At 41.4% G+C, this 12,709-nt stretch overlaps 1 protein-coding gene across 2 annotated transcripts in view; it reads right to left on the reverse strand.

The window, feature by feature from the left end:
- Positions 1 to 12,709, reverse strand: part of LOC117255231 (ephrin type-A receptor 6-like) — an 82,896-nt gene that overhangs the window by 20,736 nt on the left and 49,451 nt on the right. For both annotated transcript variants that reach the window (XM_033623921.2, XM_033623927.2), the window contains 2 exons: positions 9,826 to 9,981; positions 8,505 to 8,855 (listed from right to left, as the gene is read on the reverse strand). In XM_033623921.2, the coding sequence (XP_033479812.2) occupies positions 8,505 to 8,855; positions 9,826 to 9,981 (507 nt within the window). The remainder of the gene's footprint in view (positions 1 to 8,504; positions 8,856 to 9,825; positions 9,982 to 12,709) is intronic.

A 12,709-nucleotide genomic window follows, 5' to 3' on the forward strand; every position in this document is an offset into this window, starting at 1 on the left:
TATTTTTTGTTTTCATGGAATTTGTAGGAAATTGAAAAACAGATGAAACAACAGCCCGTCATTTCCAGTGTGAGGTGGCCTCGAGTTTCATATGAATTTTATCTACATAAACCTTGTGAGGAACCTTTCCACCTCTGTTTTAACTGGTCGAACTAACAGCACCAGTCCACCGAAAGACATGCGCACAGCACACCTGGCACATTTACATTCACAGTATATGTACATTTTAATAGTGCTCTTCAAAGCTGACCCAAATGCTGATGGAATGGTTATAAGAAAACAAACGTTCACCTATATTATGCACCGCTGTGAGAGGGTATAACTAGCTAGAAGTAAGGGTTCGTAAACATTTTTATTCCACTGTTAAACTAATCAAACATATGTTTGAGAATGTCTGCTAAAAAGCTGCAACATAAACTGTGAGTTTTTCCCGTGCACAGTTATCAGCCTGTGGTGTCTTGTTTGTATAAAAAGAAAAGATGAAGGTAATAAATTAGCCAAAAAAGCACTAAATGAGAGAAATGACTGATTCCTTAGACAGTTCCCACAGTGCCAGGCACAGCAAAAACAAAAACTATATGCTGTGGACCCAGATGTTCAACAAAGAGCCAACAGTAATGGTGTAAATATCAATCATGCAAGCAGTGTGGCACAGCGGGGCCCAGAAGCTGTCAGGGGCCCATGTAGGAAGGCAATTTTTTGCTGCTTGGAGAATTCAGACTGTGGTAGTTAGAGTTCAGGGCATAAATGTGTTTATAAATGTGGCGCTTCAGCTGCTGATACAGGGCTAGTTTGCAAGAAAGGACAACACATTCTCTGACCTCGACGTTTGGCCATGGACCTTCCACATCCTGATATGACGTGAAAGGTACCCTGGGTGCGCTGGTTGTTGACTTTCTGGGACGCTGTGTCAAGTTATGTCTGTTACATGCATTGTCTTCTTTCAAAATACACTTCTGCTTTCACAGGAAATTTACCGTTAATATACAGTCTCTTTCTAATTAAACACACTACGTCAGTACAACAACAAGAACTGGCGTTTTTTTTTTCCCCTTCAACAACTAACGCACGTGGTTGGGTTTTACAGGGTTTGGCTTTCAATCTTATGGGATGTAAGCACTGCTCTCCCAGGTGAAAGTCAGTGTTTGTTGGTGTTTGATCCCCCTGACGCTGCCAAGCACTGTTAGACTATAACAGCAACTGGCTGTGTATCACGCTGACGTTAAATTACTGCTTTTTTGTCAGTGTCTGACGTCGCAAGGGACTGCCCAAGCGCCAGATTTCTACGACTTCAAAGTGAGACATTGTTGGAAAGGAGGGATGCCCTTCAGGTCAATTATAGCACCAGCTGTTTCAGTGTGCACCATTGGGCAGTGGTGTTATTTGGCCTTACTTCATCGGGAGGAGAGCGGGCAGCAGTTGACCATCAGTGGCTGTAGCAACCCAAATTAAGCCAGTGCAAACCCAACAGAATGTTTGCCAGTACAGCCAACGTTATTGCCATCCACACATCAGACATTATCTGCCTGGGTGGGCGGCCCAAGTAGAGCCAATGTGCTGAGGATGAGCCCCGCAAAGACCACTTTGGTCAACAGCATTGACTGGCTAATGTCAGATTGGAGGTTACGGGCTCTAAAATGTGGCCATCCCAAAACAATGTCATAAAGTCAAAAAGTGACTGATTGGGAAAACATATGTTAAAATCATTTCTCAACAGTGAGTCAGAGGACAATCCAAAATGTAACATTAAAAGGTACTACTAATTACTTAAGAATAGGTACTTATGGGGTGCCTACTAGCTCACATGGTAGAGCAGGGCCCCAGTGCACAAAGGCTGTGTCACAGTGGCTGCAGGTTTCCATGTCATTCCTCCTTTCATGCTGTGGCTGTTATATTGAACAAAGGCAAAAAGGCCCAAAAAATCCCAGAAAAAGAATAAGTACTAATTTTTCCGATTTGAATTTTAAAAAGTAGAATGGTGAACACAAGTACAATCTGTTGCAGTGGAGTGGTTGAGCAGTGGAGTCTGGAATGAACGGAAAGACAATGAGCACAGCTCTGTAGGGACTTAACCATTTAAACCAGCAGCTATTCGATTTCGATTATTTCAGCAAAGGATCAATACGTCATTAAATCTCACATTTTGCGAATGATTTGATTTATGTTGTTCAATTAACTTTGATTCTTCAAGGCTCCAGAAATAAAAACCTGCACCGCCGACAGAAACACATGTAAACTTCAGAAGTGTAATATTTAGTCCAAACTTTCAAAAGCTCAACATTTATTTTCAGCCTCTGCTCGGATGGTCGTCTTACATAAGGATTACTTTTAACACAGACTGAGTCTATCTTTGTGGTTCTCTCTGCTCTGCTGTTGTACGAGCACATTCTTCCTCGGCGCAGCAAACACCTTTCACAAATTTGCACTGATTTCTCTGTGCCTCTTCACAGAATACTGCAGTGAACTTTATGGGAGCAATTGTCAGTGAGAGACGCTCTGCTGAGCAATGACTACAGTGTATTTTGAGCAGAGTGCAATTCGCTGTTCATATACAGAGATCATCCTGCTCGCATTGCTCTGCGTTGCTGCCTTGAGAGACGTTAGAAACAGCTGACCTTCATCAGCTTCAACAAGCAGAAAACCAGCAACCTGCTTTACAAAGTGAAATTAAGTGTGGAGGAGAGTGCGCACAAAGAGGCATTCAAGATGATCAAATGTGTCTTCTGAGATTCTGTGACATAAAAAAATAAATACTGCTCAGCTCTTACGGCTGCAAAACTGAATGATAACTCGGTGGATCATAACACTTCACTCTGTGCAAAGACAGACTGATCGTGCATCTTGCTTAACCGAGTATTAGGCTATAACTTATCAAGGTTAGACAAGCACACAGGCAATAGGGAAGAGAAATTATTAGTAAGTCTGATAAATAGGTTTAGCATAATTAAAAGCATAATGAGGCATTAATATGCAATTTACAAACAGATAGCATGCCAACAGAAAATAAATCTTCCCCCCTCCTTCTCGCTAAAAAAATCCAGTTAATTGCCAATTTTGCTTTTGATTGGCTATTATTCCATCATTGACACAATATCACAATCAATTACACGAATCACCTTGCAAGCGTCTGCGTTAATTGGCAATGAGCCTGCCCATCCTGGGTCCATCCAAACATAAGTTTGGACAAGCACAGATTTACAACAAGCCTTTCTCTCAACCTAATGAATGTTCCACCTCATTTGAATTTATAGTATGTTCTCGAGTGCTTGACGAATGTTTTGCATTTAACAACAGGCATACGGTGCTTTGAAGTGTTTAAATAGATTTTCCAACGTTGGTCTGTATTAGACGTCATTAAAAAGCTCCCTGGAAGTATATACCCTATATATGAAAAACATATACCCTATATATTAAATGCCACATGCATGTTACCTGCTCATTTGCATTCATGGGAATTATTCATTAAGAATTTAGCACATGTATAATATTGCGAATGATGCTGTGGACTGATGTAAACATTTCAGTCCAATAAAGTGCAGATAATGTGCCATGGAAAACTGCATTCAAACCGCATGAATGGTCTACAGCGTTCAAACTTACAGCGTTCTTTGCTTTTTATTTAGCCTGTTTACCACTTTAAATGTGAAGGACGGATATATAGTTAAACTATATGTGTGTGTGTGTGTGTGTGTGTGTGTGTGTGTGTGTGTGTGTGTGTGTGTGTGTGTGAGAAAGAGAGAAAATCAAGGGCAAGCACATGGAAGAGCTGGTAAATAACTAACCGACCACCATATGCGTGGCTGTAGATGCTACATGGGTGAGGCAAATGTCATATGTGTATGGATTTGTTTCCCTGCTTGTTTGCATGCGTGTCTGGCTCTGTGTGCATACAGTGTGTCTGCTGAGGAAAGGCAGTTTGACAAGTTAATCCATTCTAAACATCCGCATGGAAACATCCCCACAGGCTGCTTCTCCTCCTCTACAGAGATTATTTTGCATTCCAACTTCCTCCCGTCAGTCTAGCTGCCTTTGCCAGAGAGACGGGTATGAAGTGACACACACACACACCTGACATCTGGTTTCCATGATATGATGACAGCCTATCAGCAAAACATTTCTAAAAATAATACTTTGATGCAATATTTCTTCTCTGTATGCTGGGGGAAAATTAGCCACGAGAAATAACAATTGGGTCCCCACTTACTGACCATGTGCTCCATATTGCCTGAAACAAAACCACACCAAATCCTTACAGTGAGCCAATAAGCACAGAAAGGTTGGCTGGCATTGATAATAATTTTTATAATTAAATGGTAGTATGTTTGAATGGGGCAGCTGTGGCTCAAGAGGTAGAGCAGTCGTCCTCTACTCAAAAGGTCACTTGATCGATCCCCTGCAGTCTACATGTCGAAGTGTCCTTGGGTAAGATACTGAGCTTTAAATTGTCTTTGAATGTGCGTGTGAATGGCGATCGCACCTCATGAGCAGGCGGCACCTTGTATGGTAGCCTCTGTCATCACTGTATGAATGTGTGTGAATGGGTGAATGGCGCTTTTGTCCTAAAGCAGTTTGAGCGGTTGCCTAGATGAGAAAAGCGCTGTATAAATGCAGTCACTTTCCATTCAATTTCACTTTAAAGTCTGCAGCTTAACCAACTGCACTTACCCAACTATTAGATGGACTGCCATGAAATTGTTTACAGATATCTATGTTCCCCACAGGTTGAAATTAAGTTACTATGGTGATGCCTGACTTTTTTTCTCGAGCACCACCATGAGGTCAAGATGTTATTTTGGGCATTACTTTGATTTAACAACCACAAAATAATGACATGAATCCTCAGCTCGCTCCACTATGTGTTTAGTACTGATTAGCAAATGCTCGCATGCTAAACTAGGATGCTTAACATGGTAAGCCAACACATTCTCACTCCGACCTCGTCACATATCAACATTCGGTTATGGACTTTTCACGTCCAGATACAATGTGCAAGGTACCCTGAGTGCGTTGGTTGTTTATGTTCTGGGACGTTATGTTCTGTACTGTCTTCTTTCAAAATACACTTTTGTTTTCACAGGAAGTCTATCGTTTACATACAGTGTCTTCCAAAATAAAAGCACTACGTCAGTAGTGGAATGACTTCAACAACACAAATTGCCATTTTTTGTTTAGGCAACAAAATAACGTGGTTGTTCTTAGGTAAAAGAATAGGGTTTGGCTTTGTAACCTTACGGGACGTGAAAACCACTCTCCTAGGTGAAAGTCATTGTTTGTTGGCCTTAACTTTCGTCCTTGTCCTGCCACGTTTCCCCCCTGCTGCTGCAGAGTGCCGTTAAAAAATAACGGCGACCAAACACCACTCTCCCAGGTCATTGTTTGTTGGACCCATCCACTACTGCTCCAACCCACCCCACTCTGACTTTTGCAGCCTTAAATTTCATTCTTGTCCCGCTGCGTTTCCCCCTGACATCACCAAGGGCTGTTACGATATAATGACAACCAGCTGTGTATCATGCCGAAGTTTAAGGACAGCTTTTTCGTCGGTGTCTGATGCCACAAGTCACTGCCCAAGCACTGGATTTCGATGACTTTGGAGTGAGACCATGTTGGGTAAGTATTATACTTGCTAAGCATTAGCAAAGTAGCATTGTCAAGACTTAGTCTTGTTTAAATGTAACAAAACCGAGAAATAGGAATTCAGACCAGTGGACGGTCTCACAAAGAGGCTGGTCTGTAGTGTTAGGCCAGCCTTAATATTGCTCTGACATAAATTTAATCCAAGTTAGACAATCTCACAAAGATACAGACTGACTTCTTTTAAACCTAAAAAGTTAGCCACAACAGAGGCCTGTACTACGAAGCCAGTTCAACACACCCACGGTATCTTTTGTTTATCTGGCTTCACTAACCCTGACACTGGCAATTTGGATAACTGCTATCACAGAGTTAATAAAAAGTGATTAAACACAGCAGCAAACATTTCAGTCCTTGATTATGATAGTCAAGGACTGAAACGTCTGCTGCTGTTGTTTAAATACTTTTTATTATTTTTTGCACTTTGAGCACCTTTCTTTTTGTGCGTGAATGTTCTAAATAAATTGTTCTCAGCCTGTGAATCTTTTTTGTGGCTGTACAGCCCTGATGTATTGGTGTGCAGGTATCTGCTCTGCCATCCTTGCTGGATGCTTATTAAAACATTTTTCTACAGCATGAAAAACTCATTACACATTGTTATTTTTCTTTACCTGGATTTTAAGAGACTTTGTTCCAAGCGTACAGATTAGCTGTATATATGTGGCTATGGCTCAGAGGTAGAGCCAGTCGTTCATCCTCCAGCCAGCATGTGGAAGTTGGCAGGATACTGAACCCCAGATTGCTCCCAATGGCTGTTCCATCGGTGTGTGAGTGCGAGTGAATGGCTATCGAGTAGCAGGTGGCATCTTGTACAGTAGCCTCAACCACCAGTGGTTGAATGGTTGACTGTGACATGTAGTGTTAAAAGTCTTTGTGTGGGTGTAAGACTTGAAAAGCACTATACAAGTGCATTGCAGTCTACTTATTGTCTCTAAAAGTGGAAAATATGATAAACCTTTGTGTGATATGTAAATGTTCTTTTCAATCTCCTCAGTTTCATTAGGAGCCAAAAGTATTTTTCAGATTGTCTTCTGCTGAGCTACAAATGGTAAACCGCAACAATCTCTTTGGATTTAGCACAGATATACCCAATTCTCTATTTTTATATCTCAGACACTGATGAGCGTCTGCCTTGTTCTCATCAGAATTTCATCTCAATACTAACTTGCTGCGCTTGCTGAAGGGAGAGAAAATGTGCACATACAGTACATCTCAGTATAATTTATTAATCCACTCCCTTTCCTTCCTTCATCTCATCCTTCCCCATCAATTATCCCATCAATATTCTTGCCCTTAAAATATCAAGTTCTGTAGTTGAACTCAGGTCTCTTATTTTTCCCCAGTTCAAGTCAAAGACACCGCTGCCTTGAGGACATCTATCTGTAGTTGATCTCAGGTCAGCCGGATACTGCTAATTAGGACTAGGTTCAAGTCACAATAGCGCTGTCAGCTATTCAGGGGTCAGAGATTGCTTCACCTATTGACACGTTAAGCTGGAGGGAGAGACAGACACAGGGGAAGCACAGGGTGCTCGGGAGAGACAAAGGCAAATCTAACTGCAAAATAAATAAAACTTCCTGTTGCTGTAGCATCAACATCTCCGTCTGCTCCAGTGCAAACACAGCGTTTGTGAGCTGTGTGAGTCAGGTATTATGTAACTACAGTGTATGCATATGTCAAGCATAATCATCTAAATTTAATCTTTATATATAATTTAGAGCTAAATATGGCTAGGTGAATGTTAACCCACGGCAATCTGTCCAGAAAAAGGAGAACATATGGAGTACGTAAACTGCAGATGTCCTGTAAACTAAAAGGAGCCATTTTTAGGAAGAACTGCAGTTTCTGTCCTAAAGCCACTGTGCACCAAAGTTATAGACTTTAACTCAAAGCCTCGAGACACAGTTTAATGTATCAAGTACAGTTGATGGTCATACTTGCAGGAATCAATCTGAGCATTTGTTTCCTTACATCCAGTCCACAGATGCCCCAAAAAGGTGAATCGTGGACGAACAGACTACAAGAAATGCACATAACTATTTCTGCACATAATATTTTTGCTACGGTAATTTTGGTGAACACCTTTTTAATGCTCATGTAAATTAAGTAGTTAGAGTATTGTTGGGCAGCAATAGTTTTTGGTTGTGCTCTTTCGCAAGTTTGTAAACTTTGTTTTTTATCGCTTTTGCTTGGCTCCCTGCCATCCCACAGGCTGAATGGTCCACTGGGAAAATTCCCACTATTCCAGATGGCCATTTTGCCCGTGCCAGCAGGATTTAAATGATGAATGTGTTGAATATTTTGTAGCTTACCATGTACTATTTCAGCCTTGCAAAATGTTTTTTAAATTGATCTCTGTAATTACAAAATTCCATGGCTGCGACTAACACCTGTTTTTATTATTAATCTCTCACATTTTTTTTAAGTCATAGGTTAATCCAGAAAATAGTGTTCAAATAAGACTGTGGAGCCCAATGTGAAGTCTCTTATTTGCTTTTTTTTTTTTTTTTGCACGACCAACAGTCCAATACCAGGAATTTTTTAATTACAGTGATGTGAAACAAAGAAAACCGGCAAATCCTCACATTGGAGAAGCAAGAGCCAGCGAATGTTTGGCGCTTGTGCTTAATAAATGACTTTCTCTAGTGATCAATTATCTAATTGTTTGTGATTAACTGTCTGTCAGTCGATTAATCTATTAATCTGTTTAAGCACTCACAAAATAAGCAATCAATTGTGAATCTTATCCAAGTCAAGAACCCATATCAATAAATCAATCCTGTAATTCCCTTGGTGGTACAGCCGCTTGTCATCAGCGCCACAGTTGGATCTGAAGACAGAAAGTTGCACTGAAGAGCTCTGCAACTCACCGGCTTGGTGTGTTTTGACGGTAACATTCGCCAGCGAGCGTGCAGACATCCCCAGTCCAGAGACGCCATTCGCGGCCTCCACGTGGAAAGTGTAATTGGCGTGCATTGCAAAATCTAGTATTGCCACAGAGGTACCAGTCAGACCAAGCGGCCGTGGGATGAACCGCAGGTCTGGCTCACATGGCTCGCACTGTGTCACACCACTGTCGCCGTCTCTTCCATCACAGCGCTGGCACAGGATGTTGTAAGTGATGTCCTTCCTGCCACCTGTGTCGCTAGGAGGCATCCACTGCAAGAAGAGAGCCGTGTCATTGATCAATGAGACCAGGTTCCTGGGAGCTGACGGAGGCCCTGAGGAGAGAGGAAAAGTATTTAGAGAGAGATTACTTATTGATAACTCTGATTTATTTTTAAACAAATATGCTTGTACAAATAAAGCAACAGACATACAGAGGGGTTTGATTATTGTCTGACTGAACGTTGAGTGGACAAAACACATGATCTGTGATCACTGGTGCCATTTCAGACTCTGGAGACCTCTTGGGAGAGTGACTAACAGTCTACAGTTTACTAAAAATGATGAAATGAGTAGCAATAACATCTTACTTCTGGCATACTTCTGCGCAAGAAAGAAGGTTTCTAAGTACCGGTATTAAGTATAACAGCAAATACACCACTCATCTGACCTTGAGGATGAAGCTGAAGTGGGCCCACGTTGATCAAAATCTGTCAATTTAAGGAACTTTTGCAGCAAGTGAGTCTAATTTGAATCTGTAGTATGCGTGTAGGTTGGTGTGTGGGTGGTTGGCTTTCAACTTTATTCTACAGTATTTCATTCCAACAACCTATGTGTCAATTTTCTGGATAGAAAACAGATCGGATTTTTTTTTTTATTTTTTTTTTGTCCCATTTTTTACAACTGTACAATGTCTGGTTTGGCAAAGTGATCAGAACTGAAGTTGCAAGTGTGACTTTGAATAACCGTGTGCAGGCATGTGGGTGGTAAGCTTTCCGAGCGCCCCAAGTGTTTCATTCCGGCGTGCTACTTGTCAATTTCATGGATGCTACTGTCAGAATTTCCCATATCCATGAATGAGGTACATCATAACAGATGGCTTTTTTTAAGTTGAGATATAGAGGGAAGAAGTTATGGAGGCATATATCTAAATTTAGCTCTCAATCATATTGCCAAAAAAAAAAAAAAAAAAAAAAGAGCAGATGGATGGGGGGAAAGATGGCACAGCAGACTAAAATAAATTACAGATATGCAAACAGAAATTAAGAATGTTTCCTTTGCTTGTTTTGTAACTACTCTACTAACTTGTACAAGCCATGGTGGAGGAGTCTTTTATAGCTCTGTAGAAGCCTTTGTCGCAGTGACAGATGGTGGCGGCCTGGTCATGGCTGGAGCTATGTGGAGGACACTTGGAGCATTTAGTGTTCCCAGCATATGCCTTGAAGAAGCCCGGCTTGCATGCTGGAGAAAAAGACAGGGGAAGGAAGAAGCCGGTTACACAAGGCTAATGTTCCTCATGCGATTGCATTTCCATCAGCACACATACTTTTAATTACATTCCCAGCTGCTTCTCTCCTCACCTGTGGTCTGACCTTATTTCTTAAGATACTATGGATCATTGTCACCTTCTTATTAGCTCACTAAGCAACATGCTTATGGTGCTGTCCATTGTCCAGCCTAACAAATGGCACACACCTGTACTGCCTCTTCTCTCCCACAACACACACACATGTTTTGAAATAAACAGATTACAAACAGCTCATAGCGTTTGTGGTGGCAAAGCTCAACAGCAGGCAAGACAAGTGTTGGAAAAGTTACTTGACAGCATTAAGCTAATCAAAAACTCTCAAATAATCAATCAGTTAATGAGCAAGTCACCTATCACATTAATTTTCAAATTACTTGACAGGAGGTACATAAGGCTAACTTTACGTGCTACCATTTTTCCAGTTATTAACATCACTACCTGCACAGTGTCTAAAATCACCAAGGCTACAGTCTCATCTTCAGTTTCTACTGGACTAAAAGCTAAAACTGTTAACTGGCTTACGTAGCACAGGTCAATGTACACAACATTCCCAAACAAAAGTCCTGTCCTCACTTCTTTGTACATTAGTCATACTCCGAATTAGGATGTACCATTGGTAAGCTAGCTAGCGTTAGCTACGGGAAAACTGCAAGCAACAAAAACAAGTTTGAAGGTAGTTGAATGTAACGTTTCAGTGTTCGTCCTCTTTTGACGTAGAGCAGAGGCCATATTTATAACCATTGCTTACATACAAAAAAGGGATTTAAATATGCATACGCCACTCTAAGCATAAATTGCGATTTATAAAGAAAAACTTGATGAGGAAATGTGCCCAAATTTAGGAAAACTCTGACCCATGTGTACACATGTATTGTGGAAATTAGATGTACTATAAGAGGAATCATTGTACGTATAATGATCTCTCACACATTTAAATTTACCTCATGTCACATGTTTCTCATACATCCATGTCATAAACATTCAAATGCAGCAGCGTTATTTGTGTTTCTGCCAGTGAGCCATAACTTTTCCATAAGCAGCTTTAAACTGCAAAAGATATGTCACTTTAAATCTCAAATCAAATCCTGCTTAATATTTTATTAGCGCTGTCTCACCATCACATTCCCCACCACCAGAGCACCGAGAAGAGGGTCAGGGCTGGATTGTGTGCTGCTGACACTCATGGTCAGCTGTGGAGATCTCCAAGTGCAGCTGAATGATGCCAGGCTGTGGCAGGTGACAGGAATCAGGAGAGTTTGGCTTTTCTTAACCTGATAATAAGCGTGAATATTCAGTCGTTTTCACCTCAACCACATTAATTAGGTTAACTGATGAAATTAACGTTGTCGGTTGTAGAAATCCAAGATAACATTAAACAGGATTAAATAACTGCAGTACACTGCATCAACAGTTTTCAATAGTCTCCTCTAATACCGTGCATATATCACCAAGAATGATTTTAGTTGTCAGATAGTTTTTGTGTGTAAAATGGGTGCAGTGAACACAAGTGTGCTGTCAGGTGCAGAGAGTGCAGTGGAGACACCGCGGTTCTCTGCTCCTCACCTGGCACATCCTCACCACCTGCACATATGGATTGTGTAAATTAGCAAATACATCAGAGTGTAATTATTTTTTTTTGGCATCCATTAAAAAAGAAAGTCAGGTAGTGTCCTGTCCTAAAAGCGGCAGCAACATGTTCCCACTTGCTGCTTATGGACTTTGTTTTGGCGGTTTCTGTTTGTGCTCCTTGTTTCATGTAATTGATTCATGTTTAATCTACTTCCTGTTTTATTTTGTAGATTCTCTCCTCATGTGTCGTCAGAGATAGTGGATAAAGGAGATACCCCACCGTAGACTTATCCAATGTTAAGAAAACGGTTACTCTTCCTGTCTCCTAAGTGGGCGTGGTTAGCTCTCCCTCCAATCAGACCCTGTTCTCCCTCAACCCCCCCCACCACGGTGTTGAACAGAGGCTCTGTGGATGTCTGTGTATGCGGACCGAGAAGCAGGTGGAATGAAAATACATTCTTCCTATTATTGCAGCCTATTGTTGCACAAAGCTTGGGCATTTTTTGTTTATTACTAGCGGTAAATAACTGTTTGTAAGCTAACTGTGATTTTACCGCCTGTTTATCAAGATCACAAGATCTCGCGAGAACTTGTTTTCTGAGACGGACAGGGCTCAAACAAAGTTAATTTTCTCTTGATCTGTGCGGATGAAAAATGCAGCTTTAGTGTCAGAATGTTGGTAAGATGTGTGGCTTGTGGAAAACGAACCCAGTATTTATTTAAGTGACTATAGGGCGAAAGAATTGACCATAAATTGTGATCACGTTCATTTTCCTCATTGACGACAATACATTCAGAGCTGCCGCAAGTCTCCTGCGGGGGCGTGGCACTGACGTCACTGAATCAGGAAGTGAGCTGAGTGGGGTATCTCGCTTTATCCAATATCTCTGGTGCCGTGTCTGGTTTTACTTCCTGTCTTTGTGTTTTACCCCGTTTTCTGTCACACCTGTCTCGTTAGTCCTTCCCTGTTCCCACAGTCTTCCCTTCACACCTGCTCCGTATTAGTCTTGTTTGCTCCACCCTAGTGTTCCCAACCACACCCTTGTTAGCCAATCTCCATTTCCCTCCTTTTGCCTGTGTCCTCCTACTCCA

Source organism: Epinephelus lanceolatus, chromosome 2 (assembly GCF_041903045.1).
Source record: "Epinephelus lanceolatus isolate andai-2023 chromosome 2, ASM4190304v1, whole genome shotgun sequence".
Taxonomy (NCBI): Eukaryota; Metazoa; Chordata; class Actinopteri; order Perciformes; family Serranidae; genus Epinephelus; species Epinephelus lanceolatus.